Here is a 23,533-nt window from a genome sequence, read left to right as displayed (position 1 = left end):
TCAAGCCGTGTTGTTCGTCGCCCGCGTTTCGTCAAGGTTGCTGCAGCCCCGTCGTCGTCTTCGTCCTCGGCTCCACGTCGTCAAGCGTTGCGCCGGCCGTGTCTCGCCTTCGTCCAAGGATCACCGCCGAAGTCATTCCCTCGCCGGTCGCCTCCGTCGTCCCCGAGCCGTCTCCGCCGCGCCCATTCGTCGTTGTCGTTCCCACGCCTCGTTGCGTGGTGGTAAGGATCCGTCCTCTCGCTGCCCCGTCCTCATCCTTTCGGTGTCGCCCCATGCCCGTCGTGCGGTTGTCGACCCCGGTACCCATGTACCGGTGTCGGTAGTCGTTCATGTGTGCGTGTGGTGACCGTGTTAGTGTGCCCGCTCGATAGCCGCGTGGTTTCTACGTGTGCATCCCGCGTGGTGTCTAGTGGAGTCCGTTTGTCGGCCACTCGCCTCGGTTGACACACGGGGTCCGCTTCCATCGACCCGTGGACTGTCTCTGTGTACTCGGTCTACCGTGGTCCCTTAGGTTGACATGTGGGGTCCGCATGTCAACAGCGCAGCCTTCCTGTCTTTTCCAGGCTAGCGCTTGCACATGTTTTATAGTTGCAAAACCTAATCATAATAATCCGTAAATCTTCATATAACAGCATTAAACTTCGGATGATCATATCTTGATCATACGAACCCCGAATCGACCCGTTCAAGTCTCTTAATGTTTGTTATAACCTAAAGAACCGTGTGCTTTCTTTTTATGTATTGTTATTGCTTCTTTTTAGGCTTGTAGCTTTGCTTGTGTGCTTCGCGTAGCTTCTGTCGTTCCGGAGGTTTCCAAAGCGTGCTTCGCGGTCGTCACCAAAGGTTCGGAAGGCCGTTCTCTCTGAGCAAGGCAAGTCGCATCACCCTTGAGCATATTGAATCCCAGTTTATAAAATTATTTTGATTTAAATTATTGCATTACTGCTTTACTTAAATTCCCGCGTTATCACTGTTTTATTTAGCCATGCCTATTTACCTTTGTTATGACCTTATTATTATTGCTATTGTTATTCTTACCTTGTTCACCTTAGGATAAACAAAACCCCAACTAGTGGGTACTCTATTAACGGTTCCACTAGTATGAATTTAGGTAGATGCTTCGCTGATTATTTAGGCAACACTAGGTGGTTTTATAACTTTAGACTTTGGGAGTTCTCATATCATTTGGACACTGTGGAATGGTTGGCTTGTGATGGAATTGAACACACATCTCCCCCTCCCCTCTATTCAAAACTCCCAAAATGGTTTTAGGCTGGGCTCGAGGTGCATGGTTCTGCTAGTAGCACCTCGGCCACTATAAGGACCGGTCTTCGGGCCTCTGTTGCAAAGCACTACCGTACTAACCACATGTCTAATGGGTAAGGCTTAACTCGGTGCTCAGTCTAGTCCTGGCAAGAGTACACGGATGGAGATGGACGAAGTCGGGGCTCGATGGACATCTCTAGGCCAAATGAAGGCTACACGAGCTGCGGCTCGGTAGTCGAGATGTCATGGCACAGGGCCGGTGTCCTGCTGCTAGGGGCTCAATCTTACCTACCTGTCTCGGGATTCCGATTGTAGGCGAGGTTGGGTCGGTGCTTTTGTCACGGCTAGGATGGGTAAAGGGGTTATGTCACATCCTTTACGACGGGTTCCACGGCCGTGGAATGCTGAGTAAAGATGTGTCTTGTGGGTAAAGATGTACACCTCTGATCAGAGTATAATCTATTCGAATAGCCGCGCCCTCGGTTATAGGCAATCCTAGCAATGTACCCAAGTTAGTGGTTTAATTCCTAAAACTTGCTTAACAACTAAAATGTGGAATGGTTGGCCTAGGTTGGCTTGGGACGAGCTGGGACCCAGGTTGGGTTGCCAGTTCGGTCTGAATCATCGTAGGCCTTGGGTTAAGGCAGGTTCGTGCGGGTTCACGGCCTTGATTAATAATACTATATAGCTCTAGGATCGTCTTTATAAAATAGCTTTGGGCAACTAAGTGACTTTTAAATGCTGTTTACTGCAAAACTTAACCCCTATATTATTACCCCTTGTACTCCCTTGCATTAATCATGCATCTCCCGGTGTGACTTGCTGAGTACTGTGGTTGTACTCATTCTTGCTCTATCTTTCCCCCCTTTAAGAGAAGCTTTGGAGGATATGTCTTAGGTGGAGTCCTGGCTTATACCCCAGTTGAGCGCCTGTGAAGATGGAGCCGTAGGCCCGCTAGTCCGCTGCTGTTTATTTTTTATTGTCAGGCCTGAAGTGCCTTTGTAATAAGGTAAATATTATCGATATAATAAAGATGTGTCTTTTATATCATGTTTGTGTGGTGTACCCCGGCTTTTCCTGGGACGGGGATTAATACACTAGCGTTCGGGAAAATGCAAATTTTTTCGGTCGCGACAAACGGCCAGAAAACTAGCCGTTGTAGCGCTGTCAGAGGGCCCCATCGGCCTGGCCGGTCAGACCGGCCTCGGCTCGGTCTGACCGAATACGACTCCGTCGGCTTTGTATCGGCCACCCCGAGCAACACCATCCCGGTCTCCAGGGGGCTAGTTTGACCGCGCATGTGCCGCCGGTCAGACTGGCCTTATGCTCCGGTCAGACCGTCGTTGTGGCGCCGGTCAGACCGGCCAAGGCACGCCGGTCAGACCGCCACAATGTGGCCGGTCTGACCGCCCCTGGTCAGGCCGAGCTCAGTGAAAGGTAAAGTGTTTGTGTGTGTGTGATGAAAATGTGAGCACAAGTGAAAATGCAATGACCTAATGTGGCAATTTAATCATCTCTTTGCTAGGTCATTACCCCCTTGATAGTACGGCGAAACTAACAAATAAACTAGCAAATTTGATCGCCCTTCACCTCGATCAATTTTAAAATTAAAATACTAGTTTTACCGTTTTCTTTTCTTCGCTTCGCACCATCAAATTTTAATCCATCGATAGTCATCCATGCGCACACATAACGTGGACCTAACTTAAAATATATCTCAATAGCAACGGTTAGTCCACAATTAGTGCTTGTCATTAATTACCAAAATTAACAACGGTGGCCTAGATGCTTCACCATGGAGATCATATTGAAACTTGTTCAAAAATATCAATAATGTTTTAGGTGTCCCATTAGAAATGATTATCTAAAAGTGGGCTATAAAACCTCGGTCTCATGCTGGGCCACTATAGATCTCAAATTAATTAATCATGTTAAGTCTTAAGTGTTCATGATAAATTATTCTAGTATTTGATAAAGTTGTTGGACATATTATTTTGTTCACAGCATAGGTGCAGCGCCTTTGTGCATATTGTTGTTTAAATTTCAACTTTCTTTTATGTGCTAATTCTTTTTCACTTCACGGAAATTCACAAAGGGAAAAACTCTCAATATGAATTATTTATTATTATTATTATTATTATTATTATTATTATTATTATTATTATTATTATTATGTCGAATTTACCCAAACTATCACCAAAGTGTGATTTGCCTCGCTAAACTACGAAACCAGATAAAATACATCCCTCAACTATTCAAACCAGACAAAAATATCCACCTCAACGTACCGGCCCAATGTGGCAAATTTTGTTGCAGGACACCGTGACTTCGTGGTTTTAGCTCCCGGACACGGCAAAAGTTGATATTTTGGGAAGACACTCTCAAAATATGTTTAATTGCTGCTGGACACCGCATGTATTAAAATATTAAATTCCGATTGAATAGGAGAGAAAAACAACATGAAAATATAAAAATGTCTGAAAGGGTCAATTAGGCCTAGAGGGGGGGTGAATAGGCTAATTTAAAACTTTATGCGGAAGCTAAAACTAAAATAAGGTCGGAAAGTCTGATCCACAGTCAGACTATCCGAAAATATCAGATAGTCTAATGTTGGATCAGACTGTCTGATCCACCAATGAAGCACAACAAGTAGATCTATCACACAAACAAGAGTAAAGCACAAACAGCGACTAGATCTATAGCGGCACAATTAAGCAAAGCTAAAAGGAGGATGAAGGGAGATCACTAATGATGAAGTTCACGAAGTTGTTCCCGGAGTTCAAATTCTTGAGGGGATTCTATTCAACGTTGAGGCGCTCACTAAGAGCCGGGGCTTTGCTAACCCTTTCCTCAAGAGGTTGCACTAAGCACTCCTCCTTCCACTAAGGGGTATCTCTTTCCTTGCGGAGACGAGATCCGGCCTTCACAAACTTCTCCCGGCCAACCACATGTAGATCGGTGGCTCGGGAGTGACACCTAGCCATCTAGGAGTCCTCAACCTCCAAGAGTAAAAGACACCACACAACTCTTGGTCAAACCCTAGTGCTCAAGATCGAGTGAAACACACACTAGGCCCTCAAACACCAAATCCACAACCACCAAGATCCACCACACAAAGAATGAGGAGGGATTTGAGAGAGGGAGAAAGAGCTCAAAGATCCAAAGTACCTTAGCATCAAGCTCAACCCAAAATGAATGAGAATGAAATGAGTTGGGTAACCCTAGAAAAGGGTTAGGTGGGGGGTATTTATAGATCCCCCAAAAAGTGACCGTTGGAGGGGAATCTTTCAGCCCACGTCGGATAGTCCGATACAAGATTGGATAGTCCGATATTTTAAACCTCCAACGCAACGAGAAACAGAGAACGAAGTTCCATGAAATTTCAGACTTTCCGAGACATCGGACTATCTGATGTTAAATCGGAGTATCTGATATTTTAGAAGCAAAAACTTCGTCCTCAACCAGAGACTCAAGTTCCATGAAATTTCGGAGTCTCTGTATCATCGGACTATCTGATCCAACATCGGATACTCCGACACATAGAAAAACTCACTCGAAAGGATTTTCCAAACAAAGACAGAGAGTGAAGTTCTGTGAAAAATCGGATAGTCTGATTTCAAATCGGATAGTCTGATGTTGCTCAAGTAAAACTGCAATAACTTTTTACTCCGAACTCCGATTTCGAAGATCTTGGACTCTATGGAAAGCTAGTTTCGTGGGCTATCAAACCCAACATAAAACATGGTCCAAAACCTTCAAGAGATGTTGAAAAACTTGCAAAGAAACCCGGTGTAAGTGTTGTGATAAGTGAAACAACTCGGGATTGAAATTTTGGCTTAGGTTTTTCAACTCACACAAAGATGAAGCATTTTGAGCACTAGTGTTCTACCAATTATATGCATGTGGTATCCCTCTTAATAGTACGGCATTTCTACGACACAATGCAAGGTAAAAGATACAATATACTATTTGATCATTGCCGCATTGCATCGTGATGTCGCATTCATGGGGTATGCATCTCATTACAACATGTCGAGGACATAACAACCTTCACATTTGCTTGAATAAAAGTGTTAGTCCTCTCTAATCGCATTGTAATCAATCATCAAAATCATTAGGGGCCTAGATGCACTTTCAATATCCCTAGGCCCACTTGTCATATTCTTTCCTCTTCCTCCTTATTTCCCCTTTCTGCAAACACCCCACTTCAAACGAAGCCTCCCAATGGCCTTGGTGGAGACGAAGGCTCCCGATGGTGCAGACGCTCGAGGGAACAAGTGCTAGGCGTCGGGCGCTCGATGACCTCCATCCTAGAGAAGAAGGTAGAGTGAACAACGGACGGAGCTTGGCAAGATATGGCCGGTCGTCTACATGAAGGAGGTTGACACGGAGTCATTGGGGGTGGACGAGGGGACCCGGTAGCCGGCGGTGAGGTGGACCACCCTTGGGTGGAGCAGAGCAGGGGGCAAAGCTATGGCTCTCCCTCCAAATCCATGGGAGGAACGACAACGACGGTTATGCAAGAAGTGAAGGGCCGCGTGCGACGACAGGAAAATAGCCTATGGAGATGGTTCCCTAGCGGCAACTCGAGATCTACATGGGTGAGGAGGTTTTAGAGGAGTTTGCCGGTGTGGAGCGCCTGGCGCGGGGAGGAAGCTAGTGACATCAACGAGATGGCACACCAGAGGCGGTGCAAGGAGGGGGCTGCCGGTAGAAGGGGAAATAAGGAGGAAGAGAAAGAATATGATAAGTGTGCCCAGGGGGCATTTTTGACCTTTTCACGCTATTTATCTCTCATATTCAACCGGAAATTAATATTTTAATTAATGTGTATGGTGTCCAGCAGCAAAATAACCATATTTTGATATTGTTTTCCCCAAAGATCAACTTTTGCCATGTACCGGAGTTAAAACCACAAAGCCAGTGTCCTACAACAAATTTTGCCCATGGTTTGGTCCCATGTGGCACACACGTGTGACAATGATGTTAGCAAGTTTAATTAAAATTTTTTTTGCTAGACCACATATGTCATTATTGTACCATCCTTCTGAAACAACCCGGAATTTTAAGCTATTTAAAAAAATTAAAAATTATAGTGACATATGTCATTAATTAATCAGTTAACTAGCAAAATTATTGGAAACAAGAATAAGCCACTCAAAATTTATAACAGTCACATCTGTTGAAGTAAAACAAATAAATAATGTCCAATATACCACTACAATATATTAATAATAATAACATGGAAATATTATTAAAAAAACACCACTATAAACAGTCAGCATGTATACATAAACTTACACTAATAATACAATACATCATATATTTGAATATACGGTTGCACAGGACATACATAGCTTGACCCCTTTTATGCACAAAAGGTAATATGTAAATAAATGTTGCCGTCAGACCCATACAAAAAGTGGTGTATATTCAACCGTTCACCGAGATACCTAGATCGGCTAATACCGTCTGGCACCCCTCACTTAAGTCGGGTTCGTCATCCGGCTAATTAACACAAAGAAGCCGCACATCTCAAATAAAGAATTAATCTCACCAAAGGGACCTCAATTCACCAGAAGTATTAATTTTCCACCAATCACATAGCTCCACATAGGAAGCTTCACACAAGACCACAAAGATAGTAGCACAACTTCAGCCACCTTAGTCAAGACTCTATCTCACCTTGGTCAAGCACTCAAAGCATGGCCACAGCAATGGCAGCAGATGCATGCATATGAGCTCCAACCAATTAGTGAGGAGTGAGCAGCTCAGGAGAGGAGGAGGAGAGAAGTAGGGAGTGAGGGAATAGCCAACAAATCAGCGAAATGCAAGATTGTGCCCCATCCATTGCAAGCACCAAATCTCGAATCCCCAATAATCAGTAGCCAAATAGTTCTTGGCCAGATGATCATATCACCACCATGCCGACTAGGAAGAGGAGAGGAGAAATCGGCAAGGAGGGAATGTGATTTACCCAAGGAAGAGGAAAAGCCAATGCATCGGCGAGGATGAACACGGGAACACAGCCATGGACGAACTTGCCACCTAGGTAAAGGTGAATCCCTCAATACTTGGCTTTCTTTTTTTAGCACCTAGCAATCAAGCATCTGTTCCCCCTACACCTGCAAATCATCATTAGAGCCATCACTAAATTGCACCCATCACTGCACAAGTGCTAGAGCCAGAGAGAGAGAGAGAGAGAGAGAGAGAGAGAGAGAGAACCCACAGCCGCAGCCGTAGCTGCAGCAACCACCACCGCCACAGCAGTAGCCGCAGCAGAGCTGATCCACACCTAGCAATGGTAGATCGGTAGCCATGGCTTGGATGATTTAGTTGGGGAAGGGAGAAGTGCCTTAGGAACAGCAGCAAGGAAGAAGAAGAGGAGGAATTACTGCTGCTGCTGCCTTATCTGTTCGAGAGAGAAGGAGAGAATGGAAGGGGATTAAATTGCTGGATGTACACTACTAGACTATACAAGTCATTAAATTGAACCTGCTACCGGAATAGTATTGTGCAGTTCAAGCTTAGAGTTAGATAAATTAGCTATTAAACATAAGAAAGCTGGCACAATAAAATAAACTTTGCAGAGCACATTTTAATTGGAGAGCATTTGTATTTCTTGTGCTGAAATTTTATTGAAGCCTCAGCGTATATAACAAATTTCAGGAAAGAAGCTAGAGTTGGAACCTGTCAATTGGCAGTAGTACATTATTTCAGTTTCGATCACAGAAAACTCAGGCAAGTCTCTCATTTGATCATGTTGATAGAGATAATTCTATTTCAACTTAAAAACCTATTTCATAAAAATATTTCTCCTAGTATTGCATCAATATATATTTTCTAGAATAATGATATGAATGATGATGATATGATTGACAAGCCGATGATGATGGAGATCATCGGGATACTAGTATGGTGGGTAGGGGGAGCTCAGGGATGAGATGATTGATGATGATGGCAGGTCAGGGCTCTCCCTACATACGGTGTATAAATATAAGGACTAATCACCCCATCACTCGTATCAGAGAACCGTATATACCGTGTCAACCATAGATCCGTTTTAAGATGGGCTGGACCTAGTACCTTATCAAGTTTATTATACTCCACATGGGTACGTAGTAGTAGAATGGGAGATGATATAAACCCCACGAATGCCGATGAAGCGCATTCCAGGCGCATATAGTAGCGTGGTGGTGCGGAGAGCTGATAGGCTCAACACAAACGTGGAGTGTAGTAAATTGAAGTAGGGGAAAAGTTATGTACTCTTAGCATGGTGCCGCATCTAGTGAAGTGTGACAATCAAACATGTTAAGAGTAGCTATGGGTACAGTGATACAAGCCTGCGCAGTGCTAAATTAAATCGTGATTCACGCCTGTCTCTTGGATTGGAGTCTACGGGGAGTTGCTACAAACTCTATTCAATGTTACGAGTGTACTCTAGCTTTTATAAATCTCCTTTTGAAAACTCTTTTACAAAATAGAAATATACTTTACTTTTGATGACAATGAAGGTGATGATGTTAGGTAAGGTATAGTATTGTAGTATATAGAGTTATATATTATTATTCATGCATATACATTTTGCTACTAATGACTTGCTGAGTACGAAAGTGCTCACCCTTGCTATATAACCCCCTTTTTACAGGTACAGTTCTTTGAAAGTTAAGATGGAGTAGGGATGGCCTTAATACTCCTAGGGATGAATTAAAGGTAGTTCTAACTATTTCTCTGTTGCGATCTCTGATGGTGGATTATTATTTGGCAAAATAATGGTTGTTAAATAATAATCTATGTTCTGGCACTTTTATCTTTAGTGATAAAAGTGTGGGGCGTCACACCTTCTTCCTCCACTTGCCTCTCTTTGTCCCAATCTGGGTTGTAGAGTGGAGATTGATGACAACGAAGGCCAGAGCCCGATGGAGGAGGCTTAAGGAAAGGTGCTAGCAGTCACGGCTGACAACGGGAGATGAGAGGTGAGGAGGAGTCAGTCAACTGCGTACAGTGACACCACGATAGATTTGGGCCATCAAGGCCCATGGATCATATCGGCACATCGTCACAAGTCACCTCAACCCAAATCATCATCATGCCCTAGTGCTTGTTGACCCGTAGATCGCCAAAGCGGTGGCAAATAGTGGCAAAACTAATGCCCCGCCTACTTTGCTAGCTAATATCTCGCTTGGATCTAAAGCTCCTGCCGTCCAGCCTCCCTTGGAATGTAGTCATGGCAGTGAATAGAGCCCATTGGTGGCTGGAGAAATAAAGATGCAAGGAGGGGCACAGGGAGACGATAGATGCGGCCAAGAGGAAGCAGGCGAGGTCACTTGGCACCATCCTCCATGGAAACCCACTCATCAAAGTTACCATATGGAATTTAAAAAATGGTCCCACATGTTAGCTCTACTCCTTTGTCTTAGCCCATTCTCTCTCTATCTCTACCGCTCTCACTCACTTAGGTCTGCCAGTGTCATCATTTCTTGGATCCAGACAGCGTCGCCATCCACCACTACTCCCATTCTATCTCTAACTCGGATCCGAACGGGTGGCGACGTGCTGCTTGGAGGGTGGGTAGCAACGAAGGATGGCAATGGGAGAGCTCATCTAGGAGAAAGAGGAGCCAATGTTGTCTGGAGGGAGGGAGGGAGTGGTGGGAGGACTATGTAATCAAAATAATTCCATGTGTATGTCACATAGTATCAAAACCACTTCGCTTTCTGCTATGGACTAGTTCATTCCGATTCAATTTTTTAGGGGTGTCAAAATTTCAGTATTGTAGTTAGGAGGCATTAGATCGTATCTTTGTGATAGTTGAGGAGGTTAAATCGGACTTAAAACTTACTATTATTATTTTACACTTTCAAATAATCCAAATTTCAGATTTTAACTTATTTCTAAGCAACATTGATGTAGAAAGCGTGGTATAAATAAACAACACATAACCTTATAATTAAACACACACACTTTTTTTTTGCGAATAGAAAAACACAACTTAATAGATGCATGGTATAAAAGTTCTATGCATACAAGAGCTATCTAAACTACTTTCATATAAGCATCGAAACATATACTACTACATAGAGCAGGTATATTAGATATCTTAAACGTGCTAGATTCGCCGTGAGCTCAGCTGATCCACGCCATCGAATTTTGCAGAAAACCCCTCGCTGTTTCGGTATTTCGGATTAGGTTCAGCTGATCAGAGCCGTTCTTTCTCACGCGTGTACGAAATCTAGCCGTTCATTCCCTATGTACGGCCTTGCCTGGTCGTGGAATCGGTGGGCGGTGCGCTCCCCACGCCGCCTCCTCGATCCCCCCCTCTCTCCCGTCTCCCCCGTCTCCCCGATCCCCTTTCTCTCTCCCTTCTCCGGCGCCGCTTTCCTCACCGCCGTCCCTCCTCCCCTTCGGGTGCGCCGCTCCCCCTCCCCTACATCCCGACCTCCGCCTCCACCGCCCTGCCGTCTCTGTCACCGCCGCCGCCGTGGCGACTCGCTCCCGCCCGCCTAAGCCCGCTGCCGCCGCTCCCGAGAGTGGAGGCGGGCGGATCCTCTCCCGTTCCTGCCAGGCCGCTCCCGAGGACGACGGCCGCTACCGAGGACGGGGGACGACGGATCCGCGTAGGTTCCTTCCTGCCCCGCCTCCTCACGGCGTGGGTCTGTCGGTGGGATGGAGGTTCTTGCGCGGCGGCGCGGGCCGGGGAGCGAAAGGTGAGGACTTTGTGTGTGTTCTCTTGGTGCGTTTCTTGCTGTGATTTCTTGGGGGAGCTGTTCGTGGTTTCTCCACCTGCGGCCGCGGACGAGATTCTCCATCTCTGCTTCGGGGGATTTCTTGTGGGTTTCTTCCCTTCCTCTTCCTCTCTCTCCTGTGGCGAGGTGTGGGAGGACGGCCATGGTCTGGAACTCTGGATCTTCTCTCTTGCTGATTTTCCTCCAGCACAGACGAGCACCACGCGGAACCTGCGGCTCGCCGTCGACGGCACCGGCACCAACAACCAAACTCGAACGTGGAGGAGCTTTTGGAAAGTTAAGAATGGGGACTTTCATTTTTTTTGTTTTTGTTTTGAAGCTTTCGCTAATTTATTGGTGCTGACCATCTAGAGTAAGTTGATGCCTTGCAATTGGCTACTGAGCTCAGCATTTGCTTTACTTGATAGTGGTCAGTTTGGCAATTGGAATATATCCATCACATGATGCAAATAATTCTAGATTAATAGCACTGCTTTGTTCTATTTGATTATTTTTTTACTCATCAGATTATGTTAGTGCATGTCAAAAAGACCAGTCAGATGATGCCAAGTGATCAAAAGATATAAATACTGTCAAATGATACTAAACTTTGTACTCATTTTATTACAACATGAACAAACCCTTCTTTCTTCAACCAAATTCTACCATCAAAGCATGGGATAGCCAGGGCCATCTCAGTGCCGGTGAGCTGGGGACGTGGTAATTTCCCGGAGTTTTCAATTTATTACTATTCAGTTTCTTGATGTATGGGTGCAACAAGTTAGTAAAACAAGCTACAATTTATAATCGGGTAGTCCCGTCCATGTATAACATGGTTATCTTTGTTTATTTCTTATCTTATATGCTAAGATATTTCTTCTCATTTTTGCAGGGTGGAAGATCTTTCGATTTGTGAAGTTACACCAATTTACTAACTTTGTGATATTGCACTAAATTTAGGCTGTATGTATCAGTTATTTCTTCCAGATTGTTTTAATCACAGAATAGATATGTTTTTCATGTTATCAATGCACATCCTTTTAGCTAGAAATATAGCCTTGGTGTTTGCATGTCAACTGGAGAAGCATGTCGACTGAAATTGGTTCTATTTTTTCCAGGACAATCATGTGTTCTTCAGTTCCTGGGTTAGCATTGCTTAACACCAGCATAAGCAAATCTTGGAGCGATGTGGAACTTGTGTGATTCTTGGCAGAGAGGAAAGCAGCAGACTCTTTGCCGGAGAATGTTGTGGTGGGGATGAACTTTTCTCTCATTGATCCATGGAATTCAGGTTAGTGTCCAATCTATACAGAAATTTATTATGACGTATTCCTGGTGGTATAACCAGTCTTGCCTTCTGAATTAATGGTATTCTCCAACAAGACTATGTCATGTAATATATGTGGTCTGCTTTTCATAATTCAGTTGTTATAGACCATGAAGGCTTCTTTTTTTTGTCTTTTTTGAGTTGTTATATATACTTACTTTACTACAGTTTATTATACGATTCGGTAGTATAACAACATTTTAATTCTTAAATGATAACTAAAGAAAGGGAATCCTGCATATAATTGATAACTATTTAGGGTTAAAAGGCATGGACCATTATGCAAAACCAGAAAGAAATATCTTGGGCTCTGATGAAAGTCCAGAGTTAAGTGCACGAACGCATACTTCAGCCCCATTGATTATGGCAAAAATTGCCAACATGAAGTGCTCATAAACTAAAGTGGGATGTTATATGAGAAATACTTCGGCACTTCACATTACCCTGAGCATTTCTTTTTCATTTTTCTTTGTAGCCTGTGCACCAGTTGCTTGCATGTTTTCACTAGAAAATTCTGAATTACGCTATTTGACGATTAAATTATGTTCAATGTGTTGCTCGGCTAGGATCCTTTAGCTCTCACATCCTCACTAGAGTTTGCTATTATGAGAGGTCATTGTTTGCTAGTTAAACTTAAGTTTTGGAGATGTCATAATGCACTATATGCCATTGGTTATTATCAACTTTTGTTTTTAGATACTGTACAAGCAGATCATGTGCTAAGATTTCGGGGCTTCAGTTCACTTTCAGCATTAAAATGTGCACATAAGTGGAGCGGTAGCAGCAGCAGGAGGACAGGAGATGTGATGAGGCAAGAGTGAACTTGTGAGCTTTCCTAAAAACTGTTTATTGCCCAGCAACGGCGATGCGATGTACTGTGTATGATAATGTTGTCATCTGAATGTATGTAATATTCAAGACCTTAATTGCTTTGTTTTGAGCTAATTTTTTCAATCTTTGAAAGAATTAACGTCGCTATAAATAGAATGATTCTGAATTTTACATGGAGAAAATGGTATTCGTACCCATAACTGCTGCAATATAACATTATCTTCTGCTAAAATGAGTTATCGCGTTAATAGTTTTCTTCCATTAGGGCTGCCAATGTTCTGAATTTTTGATTAAATTTGGGTCCTGTTGTTTAAATGATGACAAAAGTAACAGTTGCTCATGAGCTCTCATTCTCTCCTACAAGTGTGTTCTATTCATCTATCTATTTTTACTGTTTTCTAGCATGTCACTACTTTGTCGTCCATAACTCTACAGGTGCAGACTTGCGCCCTTTACAAGAGATTTGTGCTGCTTTTAATGAAATTATTATATAGTCCAACTTACGAAACCATTTGTACCATGCTGCTTGCGTTGTGTTGTGGCTTGAAACAAAATTAATAAGGCATGGATTTGCAACAATGAATCAGTTTTTGTGTGCCCACGGTTCTGTATGTCAAAAAAAAAAAAAACTTAGGGAGTAGTACTGTATAGAAGGAAGCAGTTTTTGTGTGTCCACGGACTCTGTATGTCAAAAAAACAAAAAACTTAGGGCTGTATAGAAGGAAGCTAGCAAGCTGCCTTCTTTGCCCTGCCTTGTTGCTATGAAATATTGTACTGTCATGTAACTAATGAATCGTTGTTTACATACAAAAGAATCGGAATCGCTAGTGCTCTGTTGACAGAAAATAGGGTGCTAAATCTTTCACTTTTTTGACCATTCATCTCTGTTTACAATTCGTGCTGCATTTGGATTGAGCAAAGTCATGCACGGCTGTGGACTTTGAGATGGACCGAGCTTTTGTTTTTGCGTTCTGTGGACTTTGTTGTTGCGTTCTGTGGGTCTCACATATTTACCGTTCAATTTCGAAACACACGCCTGCTTTTTTTCCTTGCATTTGAGCAGTGTTTTCTACTGCTACTTTGCTTATGATCCACGCTTACTAATTACATCGTGCTTACATTATAATTACATATGTAATTTTGTGACTTACATCGTAAATATACTAAAATTACATATGTAATTTTATGACTTACATCATAAATATACTATTACTCCCTAAATTTAAATAGATGAGATTAAATTTATCCTATGGTTTGAAAATTTTGCATGATAGGAGGCTAGAAAATCTATTGCATGATGTATAGGCAGTCCATAAAAGAATTGCTTCTCTAATCTTACATTCTTCTGTTTCCCGTAATTTAGTGGCCGCGCCGCATAGCGCACAAAACCTTTCTAGTAATAGGTAATTTTTGCTAGCTATACTGAGTCCAAACTGAATAAAGTACAGAGTTAGAGAAGAAATGAGTAGAAAGAGAGTGTGAGCAGTCGACTAATTAGTCGCCGGCTCCACACAAGCTCCAATGCAACACTAGCGGCGCATGACTAGTTTCTGTTGAACTCCAATGGTTGCTCACTTCTCGAGAAAAATGAGTGGACGGGAAAGCTTCAAAAGAAGAAAAATTAGAATAAAAAAATTAAGAAGGGACAAACAAATAGCTCTCTTATTATAATATAAATATTTTTAGAGCCATCAGTCGGCTATATTATTAGTTTTGCTCTTAGCAGCATCATTTTCTTCAGGAAAAAGTACACTGAAGGTCCCTCAACTTGTCATCAAGTTACAAAATCATCCCCAAACCGTCCGGCGTCCCTCAACTTATAATACCAGTGTAAACTAGGTCTCTCAGCGGTTTCGACTCCGGTTTTATCTGATGTGGCAGCTGACTCAGTGTGGGACCCACGTGGGCCCCACACGTCAGGGTGACCACGTCATCATCTCTTCCTCTTTTCTCTCCCTTCCTCTCTCTCTTTCTCAGTTTTCTCATGCGGGCCGGCCGGTGCGGTGGCGGAAGAGCGGCGCGGGCGGGGGAGCAGCTGGGTGGCCGGCGACGGGCGGCGGGGTGGCGTGGTGACGCAGCGGCCGTGGGTTGGGCGCAGGCCGGCGCTACGGCGATGGGCGCAGAGGTGGAAGCGCCCCGTGGCAGCCGTCGGCGAGCTTCTTAGCTGCGACGGATTAGCCGGAAACGCAGCCGAGGCCACGCCATCTCTCGCAGTGGCGGCAGCATCATCGACGCCATGGCGCCGGCCAAGCCGCTGCTCTTGGATTTTGTCTCTGCCGTGCTCTCCAGAATCAAGACCAAGAGCAGGAGCAAGGCCAAGCCTGAGACAAGCAGCAGCAATCCCGGCACAAACTCATGTTTCCTATTGTTATTGCCCCGTTGCTGCCAACAATCAGAAGCTGTTGTTGGTGTTGCAGGCGTCGCTGCTGAGGCCTTAGCTGTACTTGTAGTTTGATGAAATTGTGAGGAGATTGGAAGGAAGCAGCCGTCAAGACAGAACTCATCATCATCGTGTTGTTTGTTTGTCTGTCTGTTTGATGACGGGAAGGAATTGACATAGGCCCCTGTTAAAGACTAATCTTCAGTAAACATAGGCCCGCTTGGTTTGGTTTTTAAGGAGAGGAACCAGGAATGGATTGTAATTTGCTTGCTTGCCTACCAAACAAAACAGTGGAAGAGGATGCCAATCTGCGCATGGATTTTGTCTCTGCCGTGCTCTCCAAAACCAAAACCAAGAGCAGGAGCAATGCCAAGCCTGAGACAAGCAGCAGCAATCCCGGCGCGGCGATGGAGATCGAGAAGCCTGAAGAGGCGGCGCGGCCCGTCACCATGGAGGTGGACGGGAAGCCCGAGAAGAATGAGGTCTCGAAGAAGGCCAGATGGCGGGGAAGCTCGCCGTGCAGTCCCTGGAGAAGTACTACGGCGACCGCGCCTACCAATTCCTGTTCGACTCTGAGCCAACCGCCGCAGCGCATGCGTCCACCCCGCGGCCCGTCGCCGGCCTCCAAGCTGCTCCCCCGCCGCTCCTCCTCCGTCGCTCGCCGCCCGCGCGCAGCTCTTCCCCCGCCGCATCAGCCAGCCCGCATGAGAAAATTGGGAGAGAGAGAGGAAGGGAAAGAAGAGGGGAAAGAGATGATGACGTGGTCACCCTGATGTATGGGGCTCACGTGGGTCCCACGCTGAGTCAGCTGCCGTCTCGGATAAAACCAGAGTCAAAACTACTAAGGCACCTAGTTTGCACTGGTTTTATAAGTTGGAGTATGCGTTGTATCCGGTTTTGTGGTTAAGGACGATTTTGTTACTTGATGGCAAGTTGAGGGACCTTCGATGTACTTTTTCCATTTCTTCATTGCTGGTTTTTTCTCCCTCCAACCTCAAATGGGGCGGTGTGGCCCGATTCCAGATGCCTTCTCGTACACCGATTCCAGATGAAACGAATCAATGGGCCGGCCGGCGGGCCCGCTATAGCTACACCACCCCCCAGTCCACCACACGACGCGCGCTACATTCTCCACCTCTCCACCATTCCAAACTGCCAAGTGGCAACAAACCTACTACTAAACCCTAAAAATCCCAATTCCCACCCGACCCGACACACTCCTCTCCTCCGCCGCCGCCGCCGCCGCCTCCTCCCAAACCCTCCCCTCCCCCATGGCCGAAGACGCCGCGGCGGCCGCCATGGCCGCGGCCTCCCTCTCCGACGACCTGGAGCCCGCCACCGACCGCACCCGCATCCGATCCATCCTGGCCGACGGCGCCGCGCGCGCCGGCGAGCGCGTCGTCGTGGGCGGGTGGGTCAAGACCGGGCGGGAGCAGGGGAAGGGCACCTTCGCCTTCCTCGAGCTCAACGATGGCTCCTGCGCCTCCAACCTGCAGGTCCTCGTCGACGCCGCCGTCCACCCGCTCGCGCCGCTCACGGCCACGGGCACGTCCGTGCTCGTCGAGGGCGAGCTCAAGAAGCCGCCGGAGGGCGCCAAGCAGCGCGTCGAGCTCCGCGTCGACCGCGTCATCGAGGTCGGCGAGGTCGACCCCGCCGCCTACCCGCTGCCCAAGACCAAGCTCACGCTCGAGAATCTCAGGGACGTCGTCCATCTCCGCTCCCGCACCAACACGGTCCGTCTGTTTCGCCTCACACCACGAAAACTGAAGCCCTTTCTGAAGTAGACTACAGAAATTTCTAGATTTTGCAACTTCCGCACTAGTTTTGATAAATCCTGCCGTGATGATTTAGGATGTCTAGTTCCTGGTGTGAAAATTTTGGTTTTCTAGTCTATTTCCTGGTGTGAAAATTTAGGTTGTCTAGTGGATTGGTTAACAATCCCACACAATTTTATCTACTTTTATTGCGATTTTACCTATTGCATTAGATCAAATTGATGTGGATACATTTTGAAGGATGGGTTTATTTTGAAGTGGATTATGAGTTGTGTGGACTGCGAATTTTACACAAATCAAACACTTGGTTAATTTAAAGTTTTATGGATCTGGCAGTTTCCGGTGTTTAGTGCCTAGTCCCCTCTTCTGCTAACTTTGCTATTCTTGAAAGTACACATGCTGAGAGGGTCATGTAAGGCTATGGATGATTAACTCCCAATTGAGTTCAGGCATCCACAATTAGAATATGGCATGTTAAGTCTAAACCTTTATATGTGCTATTTGATTCCCATAATATTTTATCTTAAGCTGAGCTTGATTACAATGCAATCATTTCTGATTTGTTTTTTTTTAAATTTTGATTTCCTTAAAAGGTTTGGTTGATGAATTTGGTATCTTTGCCATTTGGATTGCCGCAACTCTGTATTGAACTGCAATTCTAGGTTTTGCAATATATAGAAATTAATGGAATATGTGCTTTGTTTCAGTTTTTTCTCTGTTCATAACTCATGAGATGGAATATTTTACATAACAAACTCTGCAATCCCTTATTTTATTTTGCAGATTGGTGCTGTTGCGCGTATTAGACACCAGCTAGCCTGTGCAACACACAGGTTTTTTGATGAGAATGGTTTTCTTTATGTGCACACACCAATAATAACTACAAGTGATTGTGAGGGTGCTGGTGAGATGTTTCAAGTGACGACTTTGTTCAGCCATGCTGAAAAGGTGGAGAAGGAATTGAAAGAGAACCCTGCACCATCAGAGTCTGATATTGAGGCAGCTAGAGTTGTTGTCAAGGAAAAAGGTGATGCGGTTGCACAGCTTAAAGCTGCAAAAGCTAGCAAACAAGAAATCACAGCTGCTGTTGCTGAGCTTAACAAGGCAAAAGAAAATGTCTCAAGGCTGGAGGAAAGATCTAAGTTGAAGCCCGGAATTCCGTACAGAGATGATGGGACAGTAGCTTATGAGAATGACTTCTTCAAACGCCAGGCTTTTCTGACTGTGTCTGGACAGCTTCAAGTTGAGACCTATGCATGTGCTCTTAGCAGTGTTTATACCTTTGGACCAACATTCCGTGCAGAAAACTCCCATACATCACGACATTTGGCAGAGTTTTGGATGGTTGAACCAGAAATCGCATTTGCTAACTTGCAGGTAAATAATCCAGATCATATTTTCCTTTGCAGCATTTGAAATATTTCATCTTAGCTTATTAATCTATCTACTATTGGTTATAAGATTCTGTATGAATTGTTATTTCATGATATTTTGGCGAACTGTGTTCCAGGATGATATGAACTGTGCAGAAAGATATGTACAGTACCTTTGCAAGTGGCTTCTTGAGCATTGCCGGGAAGACATGGAATTCATGGTGAAAAATTACGATAAGACTGCAATTGAGCGTCTGGAGCTTGTTTCCTCGACACCTTTTCAGCGCATTTCATATACAAAAGCTGTTGAGCTATTGAAAAATGTCACTGATAAGAAATTCGAAAACAAGGTTGAATGGGGAATTGATTTAGCTTCAGAGCATGAAAGGTATCTATATTGGAATTTAATATTTTATCTTCCGATGACTTACTGCGCTTTGTTTACATTTTTATCTCTCTTCTTACATTGTTTAAGGTATTTAACCGAGGTGATATTTAAGAAGCCGGTGATTGTTTATAACTATCCCAAAGAAATAAAGGCATTTTATATGAGACTCAATGATGATAAGAAGACTGTAGCTGCTATGGATGTTCTTGTGCCCAAGGTAAATATAAATATTTCAGACTTCTAGTTAGTTCCAATATAGGTTAGGTGTAAGCATGTAAATGTGTTGAATGAACATAAATTTTGAGGTTAGGTGTAATCATGTAAATGTGTTGCATGAACAGAAAATTTGAGGTTAGATGTAACCGTGTAAGCATGTAAATATGTTGCATGAACATAAATTTTGAGTTAGGTGTAAGCATGTGAATGTGTTACATGAACAGAAATTTTGTCATTATCGACCTGTCATAGTATGATCCCTAACTTATTTGCTGGAATATCTTCCAAAGGTTGGTGAGTTGGTTGGTGGAAGCCAAAGGGAGGAACGTCTGGACCTTCTCAAAACAAGGTATGCGATGCTCAACTTCAAGCAGAAGATATTTTGGAATCTTTAGTACGATAGCTATTGTTCCATGCTTTTGGTATTCTCTCTGCTTAATCAAATAGTAAAATGGGTAGATATTGCGCATGGTAACAGTCTTAACCATTATTACATATGTATCATCCCATCATTATTCCCTATTATATCATCCTTCCTGGCTTGTTGCTGATGTACCTAGTCAAGGCTGATGTTGAGCATGCAAAAAATCTTGCACTGATTGTTCCTCATATATTCTATTCAATATGTCATCATTTCTTTGGAAGCTATGCATCCAGTGGATGATGCTGAACATGCTAAAAATCTAAAAATCTTACAATATTACGTGTTTATGTTCCTCCCCTGATTCTGTTAAACTTATCAGTCATGTTTTCCGTAAAATGTATATACTCAGTCAATGACATGGCAATTTTGCTTCACAGGATACAAGACGCCGGGTTGCCTTTGGAGCCATATGAATGGTACTTGGACCTCCGCCGCTTTGGATCTGTCAAGCACAGTGGTTTTGGTTTGGGTTTTGAAAGAATGATTCTTTTTGCCACTGGTTTGGAGAACATCAGAGATGTCATCCCCTTCCCTAGATACCCAGGGAGGGCTGATCTCTAAAATAACCAGAGAAAGCTGGATTCTAAAGTTCTTCTCGCTGTCCTGTTAGCTCCTCAATTTCAGGTCTACAAATGTGCACTGATATATTTCGTGTCAGCTTGGTTGTAATAGATGCTCACCATGTATTTAGTTATTTGCCACTACAGCATATGAACGACCAATTTACTCATTTTTGCGATAGTTGAACATTTTAGAAGTTTTGTTCAAAGCAGGATCTATTTGTACTCGTTAATTGTTACAAAACGTGGTTTTGCAGGTTTGAAGTCATAACCGCTACATTTTCTACGAATGTGCAAGCTACTTGATAGATACTCCCTCCTAAATATAGCTACTTTAAGTGTTAATTATGTTTCAAAATATTGCTACTACTATAATAGTATAAGGGTTGTTTAGCCAATCTAGTCTTTCGTACTTTTTCCCTTGAACTCTACAAGAGAAACTCCAGATTGGGACAATTAACGGCCGACGATTTAAAGCAAGTTATTTGCTCCGGGATCGATTGGCCGAGCCGACTTTAATACTGGTATGGATTCTAGCATGTCAATTCAGAAAAAGATCGGCCGGTGGTAATTCAGTTTTGACAAAATCAATCAAACGCTGTCGGAGCATAGTGTACGAACAGCGGCTTGCTGGCTCGCTGCAAAATCAGCATGGCAGCTTTCGGCTTTGATCTGCTTCTTTGAATCTTGGACAAACAATTACAGTCTCCGTCCAAAATTAGATGTCATTTTGACTTTTTTTTTTACATTTGACCATTTATCTTATTTAAAAAAAAGTATGAATTACCTCCCCGAACTATCGCGGTCGACCAAATTGCCCCCTGAACCACAAAATCGGACATTCTTCACCTCCAACTATACAAATCGGACAACTAACTCCCCGACTCAAAATCAGACAACTAACTCCCTGACTCAATCCATGGTGGTTTAGTTCCACATGGCAGTGCACTCAACAATTCTTTTAATAAAAAATTGGTGGGACCCACCTGTCAGTTCCCCACCCCTCTCTATCTCTCTCTATTCCCCATCTCTCTCTCTTCTCCCTCCCCTCACCAGCACGGTGGCACTGAGGATGGCCACGGACGGCGTCGATGGAGGTTGCTCGGGCGGCCGGCGGCAGAGGTGGAGGTCGCTGGTTGTTGACGGTCGTTATAGACCAATTTCGACCGTCAATATAACTAAAATAAAGGAGAACTAGCTATGCTTGCAATGCATATTTATTTTAGAATAATCTATTTCCACTTGTACTTGGATTTTATTTGATTGCAGCGATTGAGCAAATAAAATGGAGAAGAAATGAAGAAAACTCACCCTTAAGCAAGCTTAAGGATAAGATGGGCTCACATGTCAGGTGTAACCGTCCCGGAAACCGTCATAACTGTCGCAACCGTCATAGGGACCCACCTGTCAGTGACCTAGGAAGTGTGGAGGCCTACTGAGCCTACCTAGGTGCCGAACCCTAGCAGCGCCGGAACAGCCTGGGCCTCCATGTGTACGCTTGTGATGACTTCTCAATGGTGGTTGCGGGGCAAATCTGACAATTCCAACCGTTTTAACCGTCATTCCAAGGCTATATAAAGGGGTCACTTCATTCGTTCTTCCACACACTCGAGCAAGCTCAAGATATCTCTTCTACACTTTAGTTTAGTATTCTAGTACTAAGTGGAGTATAATAGAATAGCTCTCGGAGTCCTCGGACTCTTCGGAGGAATTTCGGTATGGCTTTAGTAGTTTTCCTTCTTTCTTTTGTAAGACTTTTGGAATTAATGAAATATTATTCTTTATATACTTTCGATATTTTAATACACCCAAGTGTTGTCTTTACTTTATATCTGTATCGGTACAGTCGTATAATTAGCCTACCAGAGAGGTGTAGTGGTGTGTGTTTAATGCCCGTTTACTCGGTTACTCTATGTCATCTCGGGGGATGTAGAGTAGTATTTAATAATGTAGACGTGGTGTCTAGATTATGAAGTATCATAATCTGGGCACATATGATACAGGTCAGTTGAGGTGGGTCGCTGGTGGTGACAGCTCAGTACAGGTATTCCTCCACGATAGTATATATTCCTAAGAAACTTTCCTGGGAGGGTACTCCTTCGTATTTAGCCCCAATTGGACGGCCATGACAGGTTATCGTAAGAAACTCGGCAACCCGGAGTGGTCTCTTGAAGCACTAGGAGGGCACTGTTAGAGGGTACTGGCTATATGGTTGTATACTAGCAGGTGTAAACTAAAGTTGAGTGTATATTAGAATTATAGGAATTGATCGTTCTTCTATTTCTTCTTCCACTTAGTTTAGGAATGATTAAATGAGATATATGAGTGCTTTGCTTCGTGTCACTCTACCCGTTTGCCATATCTTAACCCCTGCCTAGACTTTGATTATACAAGTGGCATGTATACATTATTAGCATAGTTCTCTATTACAATCTTCCCTTAGGATTAAATAAATTAATACGATACCTTGGAATACTTCGGGTGAAATGCTACAATGGTATATCCATGCGTTTGTGGATTCTTTCTTTAAACCAGGATCATTTCTAGCGTCATTGCTGGGAATTTATATTTCTAGTAATGTCGTTAAGTAATACCAACACTGGTGGGGCTGGCAACGAAGGCGAAGGCGGGCAGCGTTGCACGGGGGCGGGCTGGCGGTCGGCGCATACGGCCTGTGAGGAGGAACGCGGCCGCGATGGTGAGCAGTGCGAGGACCACGGCGGCGGCGGCGGCGGAGGTGACCATGATGACGGCCTTGGGCGTGTCACCGCCTCCCCTACGCGCCTACGGGTCTGGCTTGCTAGGTGACGACAACACGTTGGCGGCGGCGGCGCGGGGAGCAGCCGAGCTGCTGTTGTCCACGTGGGTGGGAGGGGAGGGAGATCGAAAGGGAAGACGAGGTGGCCGCTGCCTGCCTCTCTGCCAAAGTCCCACCTCGCCACTGCCTCCAGCCACTGTCCGCGTCTCCGCCACACGCCGCCTCGCCCACCACGGCCACCGCCGTGTGCGCCAACCACCCCTTCCACCTCCATCTCCTCCCATTTCCCATCCACCTCCACTCCCCCTCCTTCTCCCGTCCACCTTCCCCATCCCATGCGTGACCGCCCGCCCCCGCCACTATCCGTCCCTATGCCGCCGCATACCTCCTTGCCCCTGCACACTGCCCCATGAGAGAGAGAAGAGAGAGGAGAGAGAGGAAGAGGGGTATGACAGGTGGGTCCTACATTTTTTAATAAATAAAATGCTGACTGGATTGCCACGCGTACGT

General features: G+C 44.6%; 1 protein-coding gene, 1 long non-coding RNA gene and 1 pseudogene across 3 annotated transcripts; 2 read left to right on the top strand and 1 right to left on the bottom strand.

Moving 5' to 3' along the window:
* Positions 1–8,985: 8,985 nt before the first annotated feature.
* Positions 8,986–13,263, top strand: LOC127775188 (uncharacterized). 2 transcript variants are annotated; one of them, XR_008017897.1, is made up of 3 exons: positions 9,921–11,954; positions 12,110–12,282; positions 13,058–13,263. It is a non-coding gene; the product is annotated as an uncharacterized LOC127775188 (long non-coding RNA). The 2 variants fall into 2 exon arrangements; XR_008017896.1 differs by having other exon boundaries at positions 8,986–12,282.
* Positions 13,264–14,753: 1,490 nt separating this feature from the next.
* LOC127783039 (uncharacterized) lies at positions 14,754–16,235 on the bottom strand (annotated as a pseudogene).
* A 450-nt stretch (positions 16,236–16,685) lies between these two features.
* Positions 16,686–20,551, top strand: LOC127783033 (asparagine--tRNA ligase, cytoplasmic 3-like). The gene is made up of 6 exons (XM_052310323.1): positions 16,686–17,262; positions 18,088–18,681; positions 18,815–19,065; positions 19,153–19,282; positions 19,572–19,630; positions 20,083–20,551. Exons 1-6 carry the CDS (start codon positions 16,801–16,803, stop codon positions 20,264–20,266), a joined length of 1,680 nt encoding a protein of 559 aa, XP_052166283.1. The 5' UTR covers positions 16,686–16,800; the 3' UTR covers positions 20,267–20,551.
* The last annotated feature ends 2,982 nt before the right edge of the window (positions 20,552–23,533 follow it).

This window comes from Oryza glaberrima, chromosome 1, assembly GCF_000147395.1.
Source record: "Oryza glaberrima chromosome 1, OglaRS2, whole genome shotgun sequence".
NCBI classification, from domain to species: domain Eukaryota; kingdom Viridiplantae; phylum Streptophyta; class Magnoliopsida; order Poales; family Poaceae; genus Oryza; species Oryza glaberrima.
Note: the sequence above shows the minus strand (reverse complement) of the source record. Positions and strands in the feature narration are given on the sequence as shown.

Coding starts and splice junctions, on each gene's coding strand:
- LOC127783033 (XM_052310323.1), top strand. CDS start 16,801: ATGGCCGAAGACGCCGCGGCGGCCGCCATGGCCGCGGCCTCCCTCTCC. Junction 18,682..18,814: donor TCGCATTTGCTAACTTGCAG/GTAAATAATCCA, acceptor ACTGTGTTCCAG/GATGATATGAACTGTGCAGA. Junction 19,066..19,152: donor TTAGCTTCAGAGCATGAAAG/GTATCTATATTG, acceptor ACATTGTTTAAG/GTATTTAACCGAGGTGATAT.